We start from the raw sequence: 25,356 nt of genomic DNA, 5'->3' as shown, positions 1-25,356 counted from the left end.
CCATTTAACTGCAGTTCACCTGCCTGTCATGGAATCATCTCCCGCAGTCACGGACAAAGGGACAAACAACATGCTTGTTTCTAAATTGAGTTTCGTGAGTGTTGCATGTGTATTACATACATACGTTTGTGATCTGTAGATGTGCACATATGTTTTGTGTGTGTGGTGTTCTATTATGAGTGTTTGCTTGTATTTTGTCCCAAGTAAAACTGGTGAACCACAGCTTGAATCTTTGGTAAATGAAAAATTCAACCAAGCGACATTTCTTTACCTTATCCTTTTGCCTTTCTAAGGAGAGCAGCCTCTTTATACCATCACAGAAGCCCATGCAGGTCATACTTTGCAATCGGATGAGAGGGAACTTCTGAGATAAATAGTTCCAATAACCCTTAGGAAAGCACAAAAATACAATGGCTTAGATTTTTTAGAGTCAAACTTAAGAAATAAAGTTTAACCTCACTAAAAGAAATGTATACATGGAAAGGAGTAAGAGAGACTGTACAGGACTTTTTTGTTAAGATAGATATTCAGATAGAGGCAGTGAGACAGATAGAGACAGAGAGAGAGAGAGAGAGAGAGAGAGAGAGAGAGAGAAAGGAGAGAGAGAAAGAAAGAAAAGAGAGAGAAGAGAGAGAGAAGGAGAGAGAGAGAGAGAGAGAGAGAGAGAGAGAGAGAGAGAGAGAGAGAGAGAGAGAGAAGAGAAGGAGAAGAGAGAGAGAGAGAAGAGAGAGAGAGAGAGAGAGAGAGAGAGAGAGAGAGAAGAAGAAGGAGGAGGAGGAAAAGAAGAAAGAGGAGGAGGAGGAGGAGGAGAAGAAGAAAGAGAGAAAGGAGAGAGAAAGAGAGAAGAGAGAGAGACAGAGAAACAGAGAAGAGACAGGAGAGACAGAGAGAGAAAAGAGAGAGAGAAAAGAGAGATGATTTCTCTCATATAAATAACCAATTATTGTATTAAGACTAAGGTTCTTTCCCTTTTCTGTTCTCATTCAGAAATCAGCTCCTATAGGTTATTCAGCCAAACTTTGAAGTACAGGGCTGATGATGACATGGAAAACTTACATCTAACCAAAAGGCAAAGAAATTCTCTTTTACTTGGATTCGTGAGCTCTGGCCACTACGCTTCAGTCCAACAGGTTTAGGTAGGTAAGAGAATGCCTCCTTTTGTCTAGATTATCCTAGGCCACATGGTACGGGTAAGTCTCTTTGACAAAGAGTCATCAGAGCCATGTTCCCTAGACCCTCATTAGAATCATCCCCCTTCTCATTATAATATTCATTCTCTCATTACTTTTTAACCAATCAAAGCTGACGTCCGCCTTTGGGCGCAGCCGTCTCTCCCGGGGCACATAAGCGCCGAGGGGATTCCGTGAGCTCTCAGGTTTGAGCGAGAAGTGACCCTTTTATTAACATCCACGAGCCGTAATAAGTAAAAGGTTCATGGCCCGGAAACAATGTTTCTCCAGGTTTCCATGTCACTATCTGTGTGTGTGTATGTTACACATACATACACACACTTTGCTACGAAAATGAGCTGTGGAGGCGGCACCGCCGAGCGCGCGAGCCAATGAAAGCCCACGCGGCCTGGCTGGGGCGTGGTTTGCTCTGCTGAGACTGAGGGATGGCTCTGCAGCGTGGGTGGGGGAGGTGAGAGGGCTGGAGGGACAGCGCTGGAAAATGCACTCCCCTCCCCCAACACCAGGGGGCTGTGCCTCCCCTTCTCCCCCAAGGCCCTAGGAAGGCAGTTGGGCCCAGGGGGAGCCACCCGCGCCTTGGCGGTCAGAAACCCTTGGCTGTGCTTGGGGCAGGGACCCGTTCGAGCTCTCCCCCGCCCTCGGGGACTAAAGCTGGGAAGGGCGCGCTGGTTGCAGATGCCAAGGAGCTGTTCTTACCCCTTTGGTGTTTCCATTAAAAAATTAATTTTTATTTTAAAATAATAATATTATCATTTATATGTAAATAAAAATAATTTCAACTAATAACAAATTTTATGTAAAAATCATCCTCGCCCGGAAGGAGAAGACAAAAACCACAGTTCTCCTCGAGATCCCCACCCCCCCCGATGGCGGGATTGGTCCCCTTTCCTAACTTGCTAGTTGCCGTAGGAACGAACTCTGGGCGGTAACAGAAGTACCATAGAGAGGGTGATCCTCCACCGCCTAAACGTGCCGCGCAAGCGCGCGAGCCTACACGGGAAATGCTTTGACTCCAGCCGGAAGTGGGTACACAGCCGGCCACACACGGGGCGGGACGTGTCGGGGCCGGAGGAGCGTGACGTGCTGGGCCGAGACGGAAGGACAGACAGACGGGAGCATGAAGCCAGCTGTGGACGAGATGTTCCCCGAGGGCGCCGGGCCCTACGTGGACCTGGACGAGGTGATGGCAGGAGCGGGAACCAGGCCCGAGGCCTAGCCTGGAAACTGCGCGGTGGTGTCACGTGAGCTAGGGAGTCCGGAGGGGGCGGTTGGCTGGCGAGGGCGGGGTCAGAGCGAAGGGGCGGGGTTGGATCGTTGATTGGCCGCCTGTTGCGATGAGGCATGGCTTGCTCCATGACATCACCCACCCCTATTCTGGTGCCTAGAGGGTCTGGAGCTCGGGTCTCACTTTGCTCACCTGTGAAATGGGAGGCCGCAAGCGAGGAAGCGTTTCGTGAACCCGAAACGGGCCCTGGCCGCCGTGGGCCGCAGCTTCTTTAAGGAGCATTGCCCCGCCCGCGGCGAAGCATGTCCCAGGGAGGGCCCAGGGAGGCTGGACACCGGCACCAGGCGGCTTTTACCTCTTTAGAAGGTGGCGGTGAATCCACATTCGCAAGGAGCCGGGTCCAGATAGAAGTGCGAAAACATTCCGAGGTCCAGTGATTTCTAGGCTGGCCGTGCCCTTCACGAGCGCGACAGCCGCGCCTTCCTTGGCGAAGAGTGTTTTGCATCCCTTTCCTGTGCAGCTGTGAATGGGGGCGGGGGCGATGTTGTGACACGGCGGTCATCCCGGGCATGCTGGGGGAGGGGGCGGGGGGGGGCTCGCGAGGAACGGCGCATGTGCGTCCGCCGGCGGGTGCTTCTCGTTACCCCGACTGATGTGATGTTTCGCTCCTTTGCTAGGCCGGAGGCAGCACGGGCCTTTTGATGGACTTGGCAGCCAATGAAAAGGCCGTCCATGCAGATTTCTTTAATGGTAAGGACGCGGATTGTGGGGTTACAGCTTTATTCTTAATGGCTCCAAGCCCATGTGGCGGGGGCCCCTCTATGACATTGCACCTTTGCGCTGTGAATAGGAAGCACAAATACATATGCATGGAGCAACATCAGAACAGCGGAGACTAAGAACTCTCCTTGACCAAGCTCAGAAACGTCCTTTTTTGAGGGGTGTTTGGCCTCTAGCCTAGCTTAGACTCCGGTGACCGAGTGCTAGCCCCATCCCTCGGTTCTGCTGTCCAGTGAACACTACTTGGAGCAGCCGAAGGAGCCAAGGATGAAAAGGGAAGGTCCCGATCGCCCCGAGCGGGAAGAGTTTACTGCCACCTTTGGCGGTCACATGTAATACTGGTGTGATTTGGAGATTAAACAGATTGAGATTTCCGCCACTAATCCTCGGCGTCCTTGGGTTCCTTTTTGGACAGCGTCTGGCCGACGCAGAGGCCCAGATGTGATATTTGTTTGCAGTGCCTCATAGTCACTATGATTTGTTATTCCAGTGGCTAGCGCCAACTGCCCTACAGGAGGAATAAATTCTATTGTGGGCAGTAGGCCAAGACTTTGAAAGAGCCTAGTGTCATCAAGCTGTAAAATAGAATTTTGCCTGTACTTTTCATACTTTCTTAAATGAAGGATTGCAGAGGTCACCGCATGGTTGAGCCAGCGGCTAAATGAAAAACAATCCTTAAATCTTAATTCTGTAGAAACAAAAATTGAGCCAGAGAAAAGCAGATATTTTGCATGTAGCAATCTATTGACTTCTTAGGACTCCATTAAAAATAAAATAGAGGAATGTTTTGAAACATGGATTTGCAAGGAAAGTATCACAAGGAAATCAGGCACTAGAGTTTCTTAAAAGAAAAGCATGGATACATTTTTTAATATGGGATTTTGTTTTAACTGATATTTAATTCCTTTTAATTCCATTAGCAATTAAGTTTGATAAATATAGTCAATGGCTTAGAAATAACCTGTTGATCATAATTATGGCATGCCCATTTATGCATTATGTATTATTTATATATTATTATTATTATCATTTTTATCATATTATCATTTATGCACATGGTATTTAAACCAAGAATGTGTATTACAGGTTTTATTACTTCAACTTGAAAGTTAAATTTCATCAAAAAAGTAGAAATATCCTTTTATTATGAATATGGATGGCTTATATTAACGGTTCGTTTTTTACCTAGATTTCGAAGATCTTTTTGATGATGATGATATCCAGTGAAATGATTTCCAGCTATGGAAACACAAGATGTTAATTCTTTGTTTTGTAGCAGTAGCAAAAATACACTTTTTATTTAATCAAAAGATGGTATATGATCTCTAAAGAGCTTCTGGAAGTCACAAAGTTGGGACATGGTTACCAAGACAGGAATTATGAAAAAATGTTAACCATTGGGAAGCTACTGGTAGTTATCTTTTCATATCAGCTGATTGTCCTTGTTTGAATAAATATGGAATTTTTTTACTTGCATGTAGTTCTGTTTTTCCTCATTTGAATGATGTCACAGTTTGATGCATAATTTTGAAAAATGAATTGCTTATGTTTTGGAAATTTATCAGATGTATAATAAGAGTTTTCTTATTTTGCTTCAGCAAGAATTTACTGATCATTTTGATATATCTCCACAGACAAGAATTATTTATCAAATGACTGCCATGTTTAGGGAACCCTGTACTTCAGGCATAATATGATATGGATAAACACTATTTTGATTCCGCCTTTTTTTTAAGCTCTGATTTGATTATGCCTCAAATCTAGCTTTTCTCTTTTGTAGCCAAATACAAGGTATATCTCTTAACAGCAGAATTAAAAGTAGGTGCTGACATACCTTGTACAATATATGACTGTTTAATCCATGTGTTAGTTGAGTACATGCTGCTGACAGAATAAACCCACATATAGTTGGGTCATTCCCAGCCTGGAGTTTTTCCTGGGAATAAAAATTTGGACTGACTTTGTACTCCAAGAAAGGATCCTCACACACCTCCCATACACACACACAACCCCTCAGGATAAAAGGATATTGATTCTACTTAATCTTAAAGGACAGTCTCTACTTAACAACAGAAAACAAAACCGATGAGGGACATATCTGAATCCAACAACTAACAACAACTCTTCCCCTTTCTATAAAGGGTTTTTTCCCTTATTGGGTTTTTCCCTTATTGAGTCCCATCTTCCCCAGGGAGCTGTGCAGTCCATGTGACTCACCATCCAGCAAAGGAATGGCTCCACATTAATCCTTGTCTATGATTCTCTCCCATCCCCCCAACTTAACTGTGTTGCTCCTTCGGACTTCCCTATCTGTAAGGCAGGTTGCTTCTCTCAGCATCAGTTTCTGTAGGAAGAGTTCTCCAGCTGCAGCTTTGCTTCGTATGAGTCTGGAGATATTGGTTTTCAAACATTCCCATTTCAAACATCAAACGTAAAAACAGTGACCTGTGTGGTCATTGGCAAGTCGCCATCTTAGAACCTTAGTTGGTTTGTTCATCTATAAAATGGGAAAGAATAATTTTTATTCAATTTACATCATAAGATTGTTAAGAAGAATATTGAGACCATATCAATTTATGATAGTATAATACCAAGCTTTAATGAATTATTTTCCCACAGAAATTATTAGTACATAGGAAAGAAACAGATTTTTAAGCAAATAATTTCCAATCAGTCTGTCTCAGAAAAGGATGAAGTGTCTTAATCATTTTATACCATAATAATGGGGAAAAAAGGGGGAATGTTTGTTAAAGGAGGAAATATTCATTTGGCATCTTTCCCACTTCCTCACCAGATGTTTTAGTCACTATTTCATGCACAATCTGAGTACGGGGCACCATCAGGCCAACTAAAAAATATAAGGCTGTGTAAGTATAGAATACGTTCCTTCTAATTCCCAAGGATAGCAGCTTTTCCCAACAATTTGGAATAGGTGGCTCTAGGAACAATTTGTATAAGAAGGCAAAGTTATTATTCCAAGAAATCTCTCTCCCTTCTTGGAGGAAATTGCCAGCTCTGGCTAGGTGATAGCTGCTTGAAGGTCTTCCCAGGAACAGGGAGTATCTGGGCAGTTTTCTCCATCTACTTTTGGTGACTCCCCTATGGCCATCACCATGGTCCAGTCTCATGGCCTCTCAACTGCACCAGCAGCTTCTTGATTGGCCCAAGTCTCTTCCCTGACCTCCACAGCTGCCTAAGTGATGCATCCTAACAGCTCTACTGGTCTGCCCTGCCATGTTCCTTTGTTCAGTTGCCTTCCTGTTGTCTTTAGAGTTTAGGACCAAAGACAAGCTTCTCACTGACACCAAAGCCCTGAGCAGCCTGACTCCAGCTTAGCTTTCCTGCCTCGTTGCACATGACTCCCCTTCACATACACTGTGAGCCAACCAAGCTGGGCTTCCGATCACTCATTCACAGCACAATTAAGTGTCGGCTGTTGGTCATGCACTGTGCTGGACCATGGGGAAGGAAAGAAGAAGGGAGTAAACTTGTAGCACCTACTACGTGATGGGTACTTTACAAAATACCTCATTTGATCCTTATAACCCTGCAAGATGCCTGCTTGTTTCTATCCCCATTTTACAGATGAAGAAACAGAAGAAAACAGATGTTAGCGACTTGACCAGAATCACACATCTGGTATACATCTGAAATTGAATTTGAACTCAAGCCTTCCTGACTAGGCCCCATGTGATCCACTTTTTTAGCATTGAAGACAAAGAACTCATTCCTGTTAACAGTGAAATTACATTCTTTTGGAAGGCACAAGTATGTATGAAAATATATGCAGCATAAATATAAAGTTAATAAAAGGTAATGAGGAGCTAGATACAAAGTGAAGAAAAGCACTAATAGTTCAGGGGATCATGAGAATTAGATCCAGAAGAGGATGCATTTTTTGAAGTTAGAAAGGAAGCAAAGCTAAGGAGGGAATATGTTTCAGTCATGGCGGGGCCAGTGCATAGGCACAAAGACAAGAGACTGGGTGATCATGAGAAACATAGAAAGGCCATTTGGGCCAGATGACAGTGGGAGGTGGAGTAATATCTACTGCATCTGAAAAGATGAATGGCACTGGGATATATGGGGCTTTAAAAACTGTTTTGCTCTAGAAGCAATAGGAAGCCATTGGGGTTGGTTGAGTAACAGAACAATGGTGTGCTTCATGGAAATGACTGACAATCGTGCGCAAAATTCACTGGATGTAGTGGGTAGGGGAAGAAGGAAACCTGAAGCAAGGAAGCCAGTAAGCTAGTTAATGGGTGGGGAGCGCCTGAACCAAGTCTGTAGCTGTGGGAGTAAAGGTTAAACAAGATTTGACAACTAATTGGTTGTGGGGGAGTGAGGGAAAGTCAAGAAACCAGAATACTGCTGAGATTACAAGCCTGAGGCACTAGAAGGCTGTCGGTGCCTTCAACAGAAATAGAGAAGTTTGGAGGAGGAGAGGGCTTCCAGGCCAAGATAATGAGTACAGTTAGAAATCTGTTAATGTTGAGATGTTTCCAGGACATTTGTTTTGAAATAAGCAGTAGGTAATTGGTGAGGTAGGACTAAAAGCTCAAGGGAGGAGAGATCTGTATCTATAAGCCATCGACAGAGATGATAGTTACACTCAAAGGAACTGGATTTACCAAGAGCAAGAGGACAGAGCGCAGGACAGTCTCCGAGAACCCCCAAAGTTACAGGGGGCACGGTGGATAATGAGCAAGCAAAAGAGACTGAGGAGTATTCAGACAGGAGGTGAACAGAGAGCATAAGCATTGTCACAAAGCCTGTGAAGGGAGCGGAGCCAAGAGGCACTAGGAACGTTTGGGACTGAGCCAAGTGGAAGTTTGACAGTTCAGGGATGACGGGGAACTTGAAAGAGTGCGATTTCAATGGAGGGCCGAGGAATGAAGCCTAATTGTTAAGAGCTGAAGAGTGAGGGAGAAGTGAAGGAAGCAGCAATTATAGACAGCTATCATAGAGTTTGGCTGAGAAAAGGAGAAGAAATATAGACTGATAATCAGGGAAGGGTGCCCTCCAGTGAAGAGTGCTATTTTTTTCCCCCAATTAACAGGTATTTATTTTCATTCCCTCACCATTGAGTAGCCAAGCCAAACAAGTTCCATATTGGTCATGTCAAAATGTGTGTCTCGTTCTGCATATTTAGTCTACAGCAGCTAGGTTATACAGTAGATAGAGGGTCAGCCCTCAAGGCAGAAAGAGCTGGGTTCAAACGTAGCTTCAGACACTTACCAGCTGTGTAACCCTGGACAAGTCACTTAACCTCTTGTTTTTCCTTGGATATAAAGTAAGGACAATGGCAGTAGGACTGTTGTGAGGATCAAAAGCCTTTCATTATCAATCTAAACTCACGGCTGAACATTCTATTAACCAGAATTTGTCAGTCTTTTGGGAGTTGCTTGTTTTTACAATATTATTTACAGTATAAATTATTCTCCAGGTACACACTTCAACCTGCATCTCTCCCAGGTTTTTCCTGAAACCATTCCTTTCCCTTGTTCCTAAGGGCACAATAATATTCTATTACATTTATATACTATAACTTGTTCAACCATTCTCTAACTGATGGGCATTACTTTAGATTCTATTTCTTTGCTGCCACAAAAGAAGTTATGTTTTTGTGCACATAAGATCTCTTCCTCTTTCTTTGATTTCTTCTGGATATGGGTCCAGTAATGGTATTTAAGTCTAGATCAAAGAATATCACAGTTGGGTAATTTTTTTTAAAAAGATGGGGAAGAGATATACAAGATCTATAACCCAAAAAGATCTAAAGAAAAGGACCCATGTACAAAAATATTTCTTAAAAACTCATTTTGGGATAATAAAGAATTGGAAACTTGGGAGATTTATGCTGTAAGAAATGATAAAAGAGATGGTTTTAGAAAAGCCTGGGAAGCCTGTGTGAACTGACACAAAGTGAAGAGGACAGAACCAGGATAATTGACACAGAAATCACAGTATTGTAAAGGTGATCAACTCTGAAAGACTTGGTAATAGATCAACTCAGTGACCCACCACAGTTCTAAAGAACCCTTGGTGAAAATCCTCCTCCAGAGATAGAAAACAGCTTGTAGATGGAAGCATTTTTTCCAGAACATGGCTAATGCAGACATTTATTTTTCATAACTTGATATTTGTAATGACCTTTTTTTTATTTCTCATCTTCCCAGTAGACATGGGGAAGAAGAAGGAGAGAGTATGGAATTTTAAATTTAATTTAATTTAAAAATTAAGATGGGTGACTCAGACACATGTGAAATAATAGGAAAGGAACTAGTTGATAGGGAAAAGTTGAAGTTTCACAACAGAGGGAGGATGACTGAGGACATAGTCTTCTGGAGGAGATGGGAGGGAAGAGGATCAAGACACATGCATGTGGAGGGGTTGTTAGTGCAGAGAAAGGCTACTTTGTTCAAGATAAGGGGGAGGAAGAAGGAAGGGAGAGATGTTCAAGCATGTTGAAAGGAAGAGAATGGGAGAAGCTCTACCTTCTCTCTCTCTATATATATTTTTTTAAATTCAAATGTGTGAATTTGTCATGTACAAGAAAAGTCAACCAAAAAAAGATAGGAGAAAGAAATAGCAAACAGACAAAGGTGAAAACACTGTGTTTCAATCCACACTTGACCTCCTCTGAATCATTTCCCAGTTCTCCCTTCTTGTCACAACATCGATTTCATTTCCCTGCCCCAAGGTAAAGCCCACACGGGTGCTCACAGGTGTGGGAGCCAGTCTGGGCTCTGTTTACTCCGTGTTCTCACGGAAGGGGCTCTGTTTGGGTTCTGTTTCCTCATCCGTAAAATTTGATTAACCTTGTTCTAAGGAAAAGGCTGTGACTTAAAGCGCCGTCAGGGGTCTTCCTGTTGCCTCCTGTCAGTGTCAGGAGGAGCTGTGTCCCAGAGCTCTGCCAAGCAGAAGACCCCGGCCGGAGTCTCAGGAGGTGGCCCATGGAGTCAGGAGCCTGGGGTCGAGATCCACCTCTGGTAGCCGGCTGGCCCTGGAGAAATAGGGGTCCAGACCAGGATGGGTGGTTCCCACCAGCCTCCTTCCCTGCCAGAGGCCTCAGCCCAAAGTCTAAGGAGGACCCACAGTTACTGTAATTATTTATTGTTACAGTGAGTCGTGATTATCAGTTATTGTTACCCTTGTTGGTACACATTTCTTTTATCTCGGTAGACTGTGTGCTCCTGGGGAGCAGAGACCTGTTTTATTAGGCAAAGACAGAACTCAGTAATAAAGGATTGTGGAGTGACTTGTATTTTTTTTTTCCCCCTATGATTCCATTTCCAGTGTTCTGCTTTTCTAATGAATAGAAGTTCTCTTCCTGATGTCTTTTTACACATAGACATTTGAAGAATATCCCAAGTGGGTGGCGGGGGGAGGAAATGTGGTATAGAGATCTGATCCAGCCTCAGGAAGGCCTGAGTTCAACTCCTGCCTTTGACTCATACTAAGATCTTGGGTAAGTCACTTAACCTTAGTGGTCAAAGAAACTCTATTACCGTAAAGTGCAGAGGAGGTTCCAACCTACATTGGTAAAAAGGAGTTTACTCACCTAGTTTACTATCCCTATCATAGCTAATTCTCAGTCTGTCTGTCTGTCTCTCTCCTCTCTCTTTATCTTTGACTCTCACTATTTATATCTCTTTTTTCTGTCTCTTGCCTATATTCCTGTCTCTTTTTTACTGTCTCTGACATCTCTCTCTCTCTCTTTCTCTCTCTCTCTCTCTCTCTCTCTCTCCCTCTCCCTCTCTCTCTCTCTCTCTCTCTCTCTTTATCTCCCTGTATCTGTGTGTGTGTCTGTCTGTTTCTCCTTTTTTGTTTCTCTTCCTCCTACCTATATACACACAGCCATAAGAACACATACTATCTTATATACACATATATGACCCTATTATACATATTATCTCTACCATATACATGAAAGATTCAAGAAAGCAGAAACTATTCTGACCTTTCTTTATAGTCCTTCCATTGAGTATTTGTTGGTATATCTATATAGATTTGTATACCCACATGCTATACATACAGAAAAATATGCTCTATATGTTCATATAACTATGTGTGTAACTTGATGCACAATTTTAAGGCAAAATGTTGCCCCTGTTCCTACATATGAGGCAATACTTGAGACACACAGAGGTGACATTTTGCCCATAGAATTATGTACTTTGATAAGTATTTCGTTTTAACAGGGAAGGGATTTTCTCCAGACCATAATCCCTTTATTCCTTCTCATCCTACGTGATTCTTGTCCAAGTTTTCTAATCTTTCATATCAAATCCGTCCAGTGCACTGAAGGCCTTTTTCCCTTCCTGTGGCTCGGGCTAGCATTATAGCACTTAGATGTTGTCTTCATACTACATAATGTCTTCTTTTCTGATCATGTGTCCTTAGCAATATTACGCCCTTTCTCAGGCCTTATTCAATAATTTAAAAACTTCCCAAGCACCTACTATATGCTAGACACTGGGGATACACAGATAGAAATGAAATAGCTCAAATCTCAAGGTGTTTATATTCTATCAGTAGAACCAACATACAAAACCAAAGATATAATATTTAGAAAGTAAAAGCAAGGAAGTTTGCAAGGAAGGTTGCCAGCCCTAGTTGGTAACATACATTCTCCCACTGTATCTCCCCAGTGTCCAATGAGATTTTATGTGTGAGTGCTTTGCAAACCGAAAAGTATTAGAGAAATGTGAGCCATTGCCTTTTTTGTTGTTTGGTGATTAATTATTCTAAATGTGTGGTGTAACAAGATTAGTGAATATAGTGCATCAGAAAGAAAATTTCATTCAATATTTGTGACTAATATTAAGTACTTTCTCTGCTGAACTCCTACGGAGGACAAAATAGCATATGAGAAGTAAGTTAATTTTCTCTAATAATTAGGGCAAGTGCAATTCTCTTTTATTTATTCAACTGAATTTCCGAGTGCTTGTCAAATCTTCCATTTCATTTTGTTCAGGTTTATGGTTTGCTTGGAAATCAAGTCTAGACACCTTTGAGAAACATTACTGCCTGTTGTGATATTTAAATGCCCATGATTAAATTGTCCCACTGTATTTTTAAAAAAAAACAGGAAAATTCTTCTTTAGAAATGCCATGTGATTATTTACCTAGAACAAATAGTGAGCTAAATGGTAAGAGTTATTAGGTCTCTGAGCATGTATTATGCTCATTGGGTAGTATGTCTGCAGTTAGTAGTCTATAAGAATTGCCAGGAGAAAAGGGAGCTTGATGCGTTGAAGGAACCCAAGTGTTCTCCCAAGAGTAACAAACAGATCTATTTTCTAATACAGTTTCTGGCAAGTCTGGCATTTTTGCTTGCTCTCTATTTTGGGTTTGTAGCTGTTGCCAAAATAAAAGTGACAGAATCAATCCTTTTTTTTTAGTGTCTCCATAGACATTGGGATAATAAAGATAGAAATATATTAATCTAAATCTAATTGTCTTTTGCCTCTGTAGAAATAATTAGAAATATACTTCATTGGAAAGACTGCTTAACCTAGACATTGAGCTTGGAGTTCTGTGGCCTGTGCTTGTATCCCAGCTCTGCAGCTTCCAATTTGTGTTACTTGATGTAAGTCACTAATCTCTCAAAGCACCTATAAAAATGAGAAGACTGGGTGAGGCGCCCACTAAGCTCTCCCTCTCATCAGTGAGCCTGTTCAGATGCATAAGAATCCTCATGAAGTTGCAGTCAGATCTAAGGACACTTGAAAATAGGATCCTACATCGAGGATTGTAAAGGACCCTTCAAAGCCATGAAAGATGAGATTAAAGCAGGGAGCGGGGAAATGCTTGTTATAGTCACAAGTGGAAGATCCAGGATTAGAATACAGGTCTTCTGACTCCAAAGCTACCACATTGCCTCATATGAGCTTCCAAGCTGCCATTGCAACATGGGTATCCTTTGATAGACAATGTGGCATCTGCCCTTAAAACAAGGAATAACTGCATTCAAGCCCCACATCTGACACATACTGTATGATCCTGGATCCTCCACGCTCTAAAGCAACTCTCTATTAAGTTGCTGAGAAGCTACTGGTCTACATTGTTAGAGATACTTTCCTATACCAAGGAAATCACAGCACTGGTCCAGCCAAACAATACCCAAGAAGTCACCTAGGTCTAAAACCCCAAAGAAGAAAAAGACCCATATGTACCAAAAAGTATAAGAGCTTTTCAGTTGTTTGTTTTTACTTTATCCCAACGTAACTGACTCACTCCTCCATGATCTATGTACAATTTTTTTTAAATGTAATGTGTATCATCTTCCCATATAGACTCAAAACTCAATTAAACAGCAAAATAGAAATCATGAATATCAAATAAGAAACTCAAAGTTGAAAGCAAAAGAAAAATATTGAATTAATAAGTAACACTAGGAACTATTTGTTTTTAGAAAAGCCATTAACTAATGTGACAAGTTTCAAAAATTAAAAAGTAATATCTATAACAATGAACAAGAAATAAAAGATGTTCTCAGGAATTATTTTGCCCAATCATGTGCCAATAAAACTGGCAATCTAAATGTAATGGATGGATATTTATTTTTTTTAAATTTCCCAGAATAATAGTGTAAGAAAAGAAGACCTTAAGTAAACTTTCCTTAGAAAAAATAATTTAGGGGAGGCTGACTCATAATGGCAGAGTGTATCAAAAAAGTGTGGTGAGCTCTCCTCCATAAACTTCTATGAATCAGTCTAAAATACTCATCAGAGTGAATTTTCAGATTCAGGCTCTCAGTGACCCCATAACCAGATATAAACAGGAAAGAGAAGCTAATAAACAAAATACTAAAGGGAAAAGGGTAACAAGAAGAGGAGTTCAAGGATGACAAGAGAACCAGTGGGAGTAGGACCTCCTTTAAAAAGATCAAGGTAATTCTGATGCTGTGTCTACAGCAGAAGTAGGGGAATCAAAGCTCAAAAAAATTTTAGACACAGATGGAGGATTATATAAACCTAACTCATAACTTTAAATGTGAATATATTAAACAATTCAATAAAATGAAAAAGAGACAGATTGGATAAGAAAACAAAATCTGTTGCTTACAAGAGACATTTTTTAAAAAAGATATACACAAAATAAAATTGAAGGGATAGAAAAAATTTATTTTTTTTGCTATGCATCAAATGAATCCAAAAAAGCTGGAGTTGCAACCATGCTATCCGATAAAATAAAAAATCAAAAACTAAAAAGGATAAACAAGGAAACCATATTGTGCTAAAAGAAACCATAGACATCAAATCCATATTAGCAATAGCCCCCATCTGTGTTAGCATCCAAAAATCCAATGAAATCAACATTTCCTAAATACTTAATGTGCACCAGGTATTATTCCATGTGCTGGAGGTACAATTAATAAAAAGACAGTTCCTTTCCTTAAAAAGTTTACAATCTAAAAGGAGAGAAAGGCCACATAAGGAGGCAAGAGGATCAGAGACAGGGGAAGGGGAGGAGAAATGGGGATTCAGCAATAGGTATCTTGTTGAAACCAGGCAGAGCAGCAAATGCAAAGTGGATCAAGCTGAGAGTCCAGTGTTTGTTCTTTATAAAGGAAAGCAATTAGGGGATATCCCACCCTCCAGTCCTCCAATCAGAGGAAGAGAAGGACATGGGAGGCAGTGTCAATCAAGGTTTGAGTTATCTGGGTGATGGTGAGTTTAGAAAGGATAAGGTCATCCTGAGAGATAAAGAAACTGTGGAATTGAATAAACCTGACTGACTCCCATCTTGCGGCTCAATTCTGGATCTAGCTCAGTTACCTTTCTATTTAATTATAGGTCTAGTTCAATTTCTGTCTTGGGAGAAAATTTTATTCAATTATAAGAAAACTATATTGCATATGAACTTAGTCCTGTGTGGCTGAAGCTAGACTACCTCTCCTGTTATTTAGAGGCCCTTAACTAAAGAATTTAGGTTATACTAACTAGAAAACCAAAGAGTTTTCTCATAATTACACATCTGAAAACTGGGTCTATATTGGTCAATCAGTTGTTTCCATATTCTTTTGATTGACTAGAAACATTTTGGGGGAATAGGACACTTCTGTTTCTTATTTCGGGGAATTGCATATATTTGCTCTCCCTCATCCCAATTTGCAAAGTCCCTGAACTTGCTTCCAATTAGAACTCAAATTTCCTAATTTTGTATACTCATTTGTATTCTAGCAACCCTTTTAATTAATTGGTTTTATTTGATTAATTATTTTAATGCAGAAAGACCTGACCCCAATTTATTATGCAAATGGCATGCATTGCTTAATAAAGCGATATGCTCAGAACTTCAGACCTTTGTCTCCTCAGTCATTTCAGATTTCACTCAACCCAGAAAGGCATTTTATTCTTTGCAGTTGAAACCAGGTAAGATAGCAAATGCAAAGCGGAGTGAATTGAGAGTTTAGTTTCTGCCTTCTATAAAGGAAGGGACTTGGAAAAATTTGGATTCTGCTCCCCAGGCTTCCAGTCAGAGGGGAGGAAACATCATCTGAGCATCAAGAAACATGAACTGTATCTCAAAAGTGACTAGAGACTTCAATATCCCTCTATCAGTTTTAGATAAGTCTAATAGAAAGACAAACAAAAGAGAAAACATGAAACTGAACAAGTTTCTGGAGAAACTAGAATTAAAAGATTTAGGGCACCTTGTAAATGGAACAACAAAGGAATATCCTTTTTTTCCTTTTTTTTTTAATACCAAAAAAAAAAAAAATTGTGTACTAGGACACAAAAATATTGTGAAGAAATGTAAAAAGGCAGAAATAGTCAATATATGCTTGACAGATCATAGTGCAGTAAGAATAGAACTTAGTTCAGTGATCGCAATCCAAATGAAGATTTAAATTACAATGATTAGACAATATACCATAACTTCTCAGATGCAGTTAAAGCAGTCCTGGAGTGGGAGAGGGAGAATCATAAGCTTATGATTTTATCATAAATAATATTATGTTAATAAAATAGAAAAAGAAGAGATTGACTGAATGTAATTTTTTTCAAAATTAAAATAATCAACAAACCTAAATAAGGACAAGAGAAAATATATTAAAAATTGGAAGAGAAATGGATAAATTGCAAACAAAAAAAATGATTTTTCAAAAGCCCTAAAAACAGATTTTTTGGAAAGATTAATAAGATTATAAAGAATTAGCTACTTCGAGTTAAAAAAAAAAAGAGCAAGATATCAAAAAAAAAAAAAATGAGGACGAAGAAATCCCAGCAAACCAGAAGAAAAAAAAGAATATTTAAAACATCTTATGAACAGTTATATACTAATAAAACTAAGAACACCAAAGAAAAGGAGAAATATCTTCAATATCAGAAGACCAGATTTTAGATAATTTGATAGCAGAAAATAAAACAGAGATAGCTGTAATGGAACTTACCAAAAAGAAAAAAAAAAGAACTTGAAAAAGTTTTGATAGGTTCACAGGAGAATTCTGCCAACTTTTAAAGAGCCATGAGTACTCATAGTTTACATTACTCTTAAAAATTGGATAATAAAGCACCCTACCAAAATTTTGTATGAAACAAAGCACTAATTCCTAAATCAGGGGAAGGTAAAACAAAGAAAGAAAACTATAGGCCAATGTCATTAATGAAAATTGAATCAGAATTTTTAAACAGAATCCTAAAAGACTAGAGTGATCAAAAATTACTCATTATGATAAAGTGGGATCTAAACCCAAGATGCAAAGATGGTTCAACATTAAAAATATTGTTATGATTGTTATGTTAAGAACAATCAACATAATCGTATTAAAAACTAAAACACTCAAAATCCCATGGTTATCTCAATAAAAACAGAAAAGAGCTTTGACAAAATACAGGTTTTTTCCCACTAAAAAAAAATCTACAAAATAATAACATAAAGACCTTTATAAAAACAAAAACAAGCATCATATGCAGTGGGAATACTCTACAATCTTTTTCAATAAAGAAGAGTGGGAAGTAAGTACTCTCACTCTCCTCACTGTTACTTGATGTAGTTATTGATCCTCCAAGATCAGATGAGATATTTGTAAAGTGTTTATCATATTGTCCAGCAAATGTCCAGCTGCTTCCCCACCCCTTTCTTTATTATCAATCAATCAACATATATATTAGCAACTATACCACACTGCAAAGTGCAAGGTATAAAAAGATGAATTAGATATGTCCCTTATCCTGAAGGAATTTAGCATCTCTATGGGGGTAAAGAAGATGAATTAGATGTAGGGAGTGGAAGGGGAAATTATTTAACAAACGGCTTGATATTGTGCTATGTACTAGGACGTAAATACAAACACAATATAGTACCTGATCTCAAAGAATTAACATTCATCATGAAACATTATCCAATTTTAGTAGTAAGTACTAAAGAAATTAACTGTCTATAGAGTTCATAGGAATAAAAGAAATCTTTAGGAAAGAATTAGTTGTTATGGAAAGACTTCTTGGAAAAGAAGAAATTTGAAATGAGACTCAATGTACAAAAAAATTAGCCAAAAATTTTCTGCTGTTCTCATAGTGTGGTCACTGTAAGCCTGTCTATATAACGATACATTATTTATTAGAGTTCTCTTTTATCCTAGAAGATGGAACTTTCTTCTTTCAAAAAGTTGACAATACATAGAAGTAAATCAAGGCATGATATCGGGGAAAAAAATCCTCCTAGCAATAGAGGCTGTGTAATCAAGTAAACAGAGCAGTGCCAGTGAGTTCGGAATGATCACAAGCTAACCAGGTCTACATATTGCCCCAACCCTCTCCCCCAAACTTCTGGGGGGAAAAACACTCCCAAAGCAAAGAGACCCAAGGAAATAAGAATTTGACCGGGAGAATCTGTAGCTTAAGTGATAAGAATATTAAAAATGGTCTAAGATTACAGGGGGCATGGCTAACATTTGGTAGCTCATTAGGGCTTTCAAGGTGGGGTATGTGCCAATTGTTGGGAGAAGGGGTAAATTACATGAATCCAGTTCATAGAATCAATCCCATGTTGATAAGGGATATTTTAATATGAATGATTATAAAATATTACAGCCCAACTAAAATAATAGGTCTTTGATTATTCATAATTCTGACTTGCTATAAAATATGTGCTAGAGTATCAGTGAAAATACACATTCATCTGCAATAAAAATGTATATAACACATGCAAAAATTTCTTGAGGCACATTATCTAATTTACGTAAAGAACAATTCACAGAAAGAACTATGTTTCTCTAATTATTCTGTGTTGAGGACTTTGTTCTTTCAAATTGAACTGGATGCTTTATTTTCCCTCTATAGAGTTTTTATTTCAGGGCATAACAAACAATTCTCTGCATTGAAAAGAGATGAGAATTTAACAGCGTTTGTCTCTCTTTCCCAGTCTATATGGAAGGTGTACAAGAAAAGTATTGATTAATTCTAAATTGTTTTGCAGAATGGTTGCATTAATACACAACTCCACTAAGCCTTCAACATTGATTGCTCTTATCTTTTGTCATCTTTGTCAATTTACTGGTTGAGTGATGGAAATTCTAGTTTGATTTTGCCTATATTTCCCTATTAGCTTTGAAGCAATCTCTCCAATGGTTATTATTCATTTTTAAATTTTTTTGTCAAGTATTTATTTATGTCCTCTGACCATTTACTCATTGTGGAATGACTTTGGGCCTTAAATATTTTTGTTTTGGATATCAAATCCTTATCAGAGATAGTTATCACAGGATTTTTCCCATTAGATGATTTTCCTTCTTATCCTAGTCGCCTTGACCTTGTTCATGCAAAGTTTTTAAGTCTTGTATACTTGAAATTATTTTTTAAAAATCTTTTGTGATTGTCTCTGTCCTTTGTTTGTCAAGAATTTCCTCTCTAAATATAGACTTGAATAGTATTTCATATGAACATTCCTCTCTCCCCCCAGCTTTCTCACCTTGGAAGATTCCTCCAAAGGGGTTCCCTTTCCTTATGTGTTTCTCTTGGAATCTCCATTTTGAGGAAGTACCAAGACCAACCATGCTCCCTTCTTCACCACATTCCTGTCTTTGCTCTAAAGCCCCCTCTTCACACACCTTCCTAATTTTCTGCCTTATTTTATATATTGCCCCCCCCCCCCCTCCTTGGGAAGTAATCTCTTAGAACTAGGAGCTGTCATTCCTTTTGTTTTTATTTTAATTCCCTGAACTTAAGCCAGTATATGATCCACAGGAAGTATTTAATAAATGCATGATTTATTGTTGATATTTCCATTATTTTTCTTGTAGTCACATTTAATATTCATGTTCTTTATCTATTTTTGAAATCAAATTGTAACTTCTTTACGGCCTCTTTTTGTATCTCCAGTGCTTAGGACAGTACCTAGAATATAGTAGGAACTTTTATTGATTAATTGATTTTTAGCAGTATATGGTATAAGATCAGAGGTTGTTCATTCATTCAATCTTTTTAAAGCTGTGTACAGTAGCTTGCTGGGGAAAGAGACTTTTAATCCAGGAGAAATTTCTAAAACCTCTTCCATCTCCTTCTAGGACATAACCAATAACTTCAGCTGAAAGATCACCATAGCATCCCCGCTACAGAAGAGAACACAATATTACCCAGAGAATCCAGGAACTGAAGGCAGAAGCCTGATGCTGTTTGGGCTCAATAAAAAGTATCAGCCTATCAAGCAGAAACCCCAGGTCCTGAGAAGAGCCCAGCAACCAACAATCTACCTGAACTAGCCTCTTACTTATGCAAACAACCAGGTAGAATTCAAAATGATAAGAAAATCCTCAAAACTTTCCATCATGAGTTCAGGATAGAGTGAGTGACCTAATCCAGATACAGAAGAGGGATGCAAGTACAATATGCCAGTGTCATGCCTAAGGAGCTACATCTCCTTACTAAATAAATTTAGTATTAATTACTAAATTTACTAGTACTTACTAAAGTACTAAATTTATAGTACTATAAATTTGTATATTTTACTAAATAAATAGTATATTTATTTACTAAATAATTAATATTTAGTACTATTTACTACAATAAATAAATTACTAAATAAATGTGACTGGTAACATTCGTGAGAAAATATCAGTCAAACCACTTATTGGACTGAATCACCTAGTTAAGATTATTAGAAGTCATCACTTGACTTCAAAAAACTCCAGTTCAATCATTGAAATTTTTCATCCTTTCCTCCATTTCACAAAGTTCACCACAATGGAAATGGGAAGAGGACATAGAACCCTGAACTTGGATTTTTTATTCCAGTTTGCCATATTTTCATTGGATGTTCAAGAGTTATGTTTCTATATTTCTTGCTCTTTATATCACCAATTCACTGGTGACTTTTCAGACTTCCTAAGGTCACCAATAAGCTTTTTTCTCTTCATTTTAGGTACTTTCCAGCTTAATCCATGTCAAGGAAAGAAATATTTCCCTGAAATGAATAGATGCTCATCAACTGGGGGAATAGTTGAATAAATTGTGGTATATGAAGGTAATGGTTTAATTGTAAACTGATTTTCAAAAGGTCTGGAAAGATTTACATGAACTGATGCTGAGTAAAACAAGCAGAACCAGGAATACATTGTACACAGTAAAAGCAAGATTGTATAATAATCAACTGTGAAAGACTTGGTTCTTCTCCGTGGATCAGTGATCCAAGGCAACCCCAATAAACTTTGGAAAGAAAATGCCATCTGCATCCAGAAAGAGAACAATGGAGATTGACTGAAAATCAACACATGCTATGGTCACTTTTTGGTTGTTTTTTTTTCTTTTGTGGTTTTTCCCTTTTGTTCTGATTTTTCTCTCCCAATATGATTCATAAAGAAATGTGATTTTTAAAGTGAATATACAATTATAACCAGAAAAATAAAACAATTAATAAAAAAATTAAAAAAACAAACAAAAAACACATCAAAAAATGTTTCCCTTTGGAGCTGTGAGCTTAGGTGGTGTAACTTACATGTTCTGCTCTCTCTTGTCTGGCATTGGGCTAAGCTATAAGTTCCTAACTCTTAATAGAAAATTTCACAGTAACCAAGGGTAAGGTCAAGTTATAAAGCCATCAGCGACAATTATGTCTTTAGAAAAAGAGCCAGATCGGCCCTAGATTTATCTCTCAGTAGACCAGGGAAGCAGGTTAGCTTCACTGATTAGAAATTGCACAGAGAGAAAATTATGATCTAGTCTCATTGTTGAAATTACATTCCATAATGTTGATTTATAGCTTGAGGGGAACTAAACTACTTATAGTTTTCATGGTTATGATGAAAAATAAAATGAACTAAAGGTCCTATAAAAGTCTATGGAGTACATTTCGGGTAATAGAGGAAAATGTTTTGGGCTTGGTTTTTTTAAAATCACTTTTTCAATTTGTTGTTGAGTCATTTCAGTTGTGTCCAACTCTTCATGACTCACTTTGAAGTTTTCTTGGCAAAGACACTGGAGTACTTTCCCATGTCTTTCTCCAGCTCATTTGATGGATGAAGAAACTGAGGTAAACAGAGTGAAGTGACTTTCCCAAGATCACATAGGTCTCTGGCAAGATTTGGACTCAGGAAGATGGAGTCTTCCTAATGTCCAGAATACTATTTACTATAACTAGTTGCCTATTTTTCAATATTTATAACTTTAAAAAATTATAGTTCTGTGTTCTATGTGTCTCAGTCTTTTAACCATTTGACCTGCTGCCTACATATTATTATTCTGTGTATGCTTTCTAAAGGAAAGAACTAACTGGTTTTTGCTTGTGACTCAATTAACTGAATTGGCCTTGATGAAGATAAAACACTGGACCCTGAGCAGGAAAAAAACCTGGGACAAGGTCCCTGAATAGTGGGGTTTCTCCCCTCATTTTTCTGTACTATGTTCTTGTTCATGCAATGGATTTCTTTCTCTTTGCTGGAAGTCTACTAGGTATAGCCAGAGAGGACATTTTGCATTCATTATTTTATAGGACAAGGATGCCAGTAATCCCAAATCCATCGATGCTCATGTTCTTTTGTTGTAATGCACTGAAAATTATACATATTTTACATGAAAGAATAAGTCATGGGTGCCCATGATAACACCAGTAAATAACTCCTCTGCCTCCAAAATGCTTTTGTATTAATAATCCTCAGAACCAACAACAGTGCTTAATACATAGTAATTAATCAATGTTTTTTTTCTCATTCTTTAATTCATTATCCACCCAGCCCTTCCTCCTTTTCACCTGTTACCTTCTAGGCCCTGAGCACAATAATAACCTCAGGACTCTGGTCATTTTTACTTGCTTTCTGCCTCCTGGAGGTGATGGGGGTGGGAGGGATTAAGATAAACATACAAGCAATAATAACTGCTTTTGTGACTTAGATTTTCATACCAATTTAAAGTTTACCAAACATTTTATGGTTTCACGAAATAGATAGTATGTGTATTATGATCCCCATTTCCAAGCAAGGTGATGGAGATTTTGAGGAGTGAAGGGATTTTCTGAAGGAAATGGAAGGGTCATTGAGAGCTTTCTCACTCCAAACTATTAGATATATTACTGGTTGAGTGCTAGAATATCCTTCAGGGAATCCTTAGACCAAATGGAGACTGACTGACTGGAAAGGATAGCTTTATTCACCTGAACCTATCTCATTGATTTGAGATTTCTTCTCAGGGACGCAGAGCACAAAACAATTATGCTTGCCCATCCTGCACATTTCCTATTGCATTGATCAGAAATTTAAAGTCTTCCAAAGTTGTCTTTCTCTAAAATGTATAATACCGTGTAAATATTTTTTCTTCTAGTTTTGCTCACTTTACTCTATTTCAGTTCAGATATTTCCCACACTCCTGTGAGGCAAGGCATAATATTATTCCATTACATTCATGTACCATAATTTATTTATCCATTTGCCAAGAGGAGGGGAGCTTCTTATCTCTGTTGATTATTTCCTAATATCAAACCATTCTTTCTATATTTGATTATAATAAAGAATTTCTTGTCTTGTAGTCTGACAAGATTTTATTTAATTTTTTATTTCAACCAATATTCATTAATGAGATTAGTCTATATTTTTCCTTGTTTGTCTCTTCCTTGGGTATTAGTACTATATTTATCTCATAAAAGTAGTCTGGTAGAGTGCTTTTTTTCCAATTTGGGAGAATATTTTTTATAGTGTTGAAAAGTTTGAAAGAATTCTCCTATGAATTCCTCAGGACCAGAACAATTTTTCTCCCTTTGATAGATAGAAGGAATCAGAACTAGTTTTTGATAGATAACTAGTTCTGATTCCTTCTATGAGAGTGAAATATAGATCTCTATTTGGTCTTCTGTTCATCCGAGTATTTTTATTCTTGAAGTTTTTCTATATTTCTTTTGTATTTTGAGTTTTATTAGTATATAATTCTGCATGTCAGGTTTTAATAATTGTTTTATTTCTTTTGCTGTTATTGTGATTTCTCCTAGATTATTGTCTATTTTGTTGACTTGATTTTCTACCTCTTTTTAAGTCAGGTTTGTTGAAAGTTTATCAATTTTCTTAGTCTTTAAAAAAAACAGGTTTTACTTTTGTTAGTTATTTCTATAGTCTTTTTGTTTATCACTATCTTTTGCTTTTCTAATTTTTAATAATTTTAATATTAGCTGCAGCTAGATGGCACAGTAGATAGAGCACAGACTCTGGAGCCAGGAGGACCTGAGTTCAAATTTGACCTCAGACACTTAACACTTATCAACTGTGTGATCCTGGGCAAATCATTTAACCCCAATTGCCTCAGCAAAAATAATAATTTTAATATTTCCCTCTTTTATATTTTTGTGATTGTTTATTGGTTTTCTAAATTTTAAAACTGTATATTCAGTTCATTAATCCTCTAATTTTTCATCCTGTAAACATATATTTTTCAGGATATAATTTTTTTCTCAGCAGTACTTTAGTTACATCTCAGAAATTTCAGCATGTTGTTCTATCACCATCATATACTTTTACATAATTATTGTTTCTAGGATTTGTTCTTTGGCCTGTGACAATAAAGGCTATGTTTACTATGTATTTGTAATATCTTTGTGCCCTAATCCATTACAGTTTTTGCAAAAGTTCCAAGTGACTGAAAAATATTTATATTCTTTAGTGGTTCCAGCTGGGACACTCTATTGGTCTTTAGCACCGGTTACTCAGAGATTTCTTTTGTTTGTCTTTTCTTAAATTAAATTTAATACATACAGAGAGGCGACAGATAGGTATTAATTTGTCTTATTATATTGCTATATGTATCTTTTTGTAATTAACCTAATTTTCCTTTATGAATTTAGATGTTAGGAACTTGGAACATTTAAGTTTATTATTGATAAATAATATCAATTTTTTGTCTTTGGTTCATCTCAGTATAATGCAGTTTCCTTTTTAGTTTCTGTTTATATTTTGAGTGTTTCGTTTTGATTTGTCTGCTAACATGATTGTGATTCTTGCTGTTTGATGACTGATTCTCAAATTTTTTAGTCTCAAAATCTCTTTATGCTCTTGAAATTACTGAGGACTTCCTAAAGAGTTTTTGTTTATGTGGGTTATATCTATTGACATTTAAAATAGTAATAATTAACATCTTGACATTATAACAGAAATAGTTTCGACCCCGTGAACCCCTTGGAAAGAATCTCGGAGTCCTCCAGGGGTTCCTAGACATACTTTGAGAATTGCCATTTTAGATTCATTTAGATTGCTGATGTTCAACAAAATTTGTTCCATTCCCCTCCCCTCTATTTTTATTCTTTATTTTTATTATTTCTGTGTATTTTTGCTTTTCAACTGTGTTTCTTCTAAGCAACATTTCATTGGGTTGGCATTTATATTAGTTTTCATTATCCCTTTTAACTCTGTAGTGCCAGGTAATCAGTGCCTAGTCATACCAATCTCTGTAGCTCCTGAGAAGCAACCTGAAGCTTTAGAAACGTTGAAAGCTGTTGCTGACTCTGCCCTAGATTTCTGTCAACAAAGAAAAAGGCCTTTTACACTTTTTCTTCTCCTTTTACACTTTTCTTTCTTTAAAAAGTTTGCAATCAATCATGAACTGATGCTAAGTGAAGTGAGTAGAACCGAGAGAACACTGTACATGGTAACAACAAGATTATGTGATGATCAACTGTGATGGACGTGGCTCTTTTCAACAATGAGGTCATTCAGACCAATTCCAATAGACTTGTGATGGA

General features: G+C 38.1%; 1 protein-coding gene across 2 annotated transcripts; it reads left to right on the top strand.

Moving 5' to 3' along the window:
- Nucleotides 1-2,167: 2,167 nt before the first annotated feature.
- COPS9 (COP9 signalosome subunit 9) lies at nt 2,168-4,671 on the top strand. Of its 2 annotated transcripts, none has more exons than XM_003770178.3 (3): nt 2,168-2,370; nt 3,093-3,165; nt 4,385-4,671. In XM_003770178.3, the coding sequence occupies exons 1-3, from the start codon at nt 2,308-2,310 to the stop codon at nt 4,420-4,422; spliced, it is 174 nt and encodes a 57-aa protein (XP_003770226.1). In that variant the 5' UTR covers nt 2,168-2,307; the 3' UTR covers nt 4,423-4,671. The 2 variants fall into 2 exon arrangements, with proteins under 2 accessions (XP_003770226.1, XP_031823867.1); XM_031968007.1 differs by lacking the exon at nt 2,168-2,370 and adding an exon at nt 2,500-2,843.
- Nucleotides 4,672-25,356: the final 20,685 nt, after the last annotated feature.

The sequence above is a fragment of the Sarcophilus harrisii genome, chromosome 4 (assembly GCF_902635505.1).
Source record: "Sarcophilus harrisii chromosome 4, mSarHar1.11, whole genome shotgun sequence".
Lineage (NCBI taxonomy): Eukaryota > Metazoa > Chordata > Mammalia > Dasyuromorphia > Dasyuridae > Sarcophilus > Sarcophilus harrisii.
The sequence above is the reverse complement of the archived record's forward strand: the minus strand, read 5'-3'. Positions and strand labels throughout refer to the sequence as shown.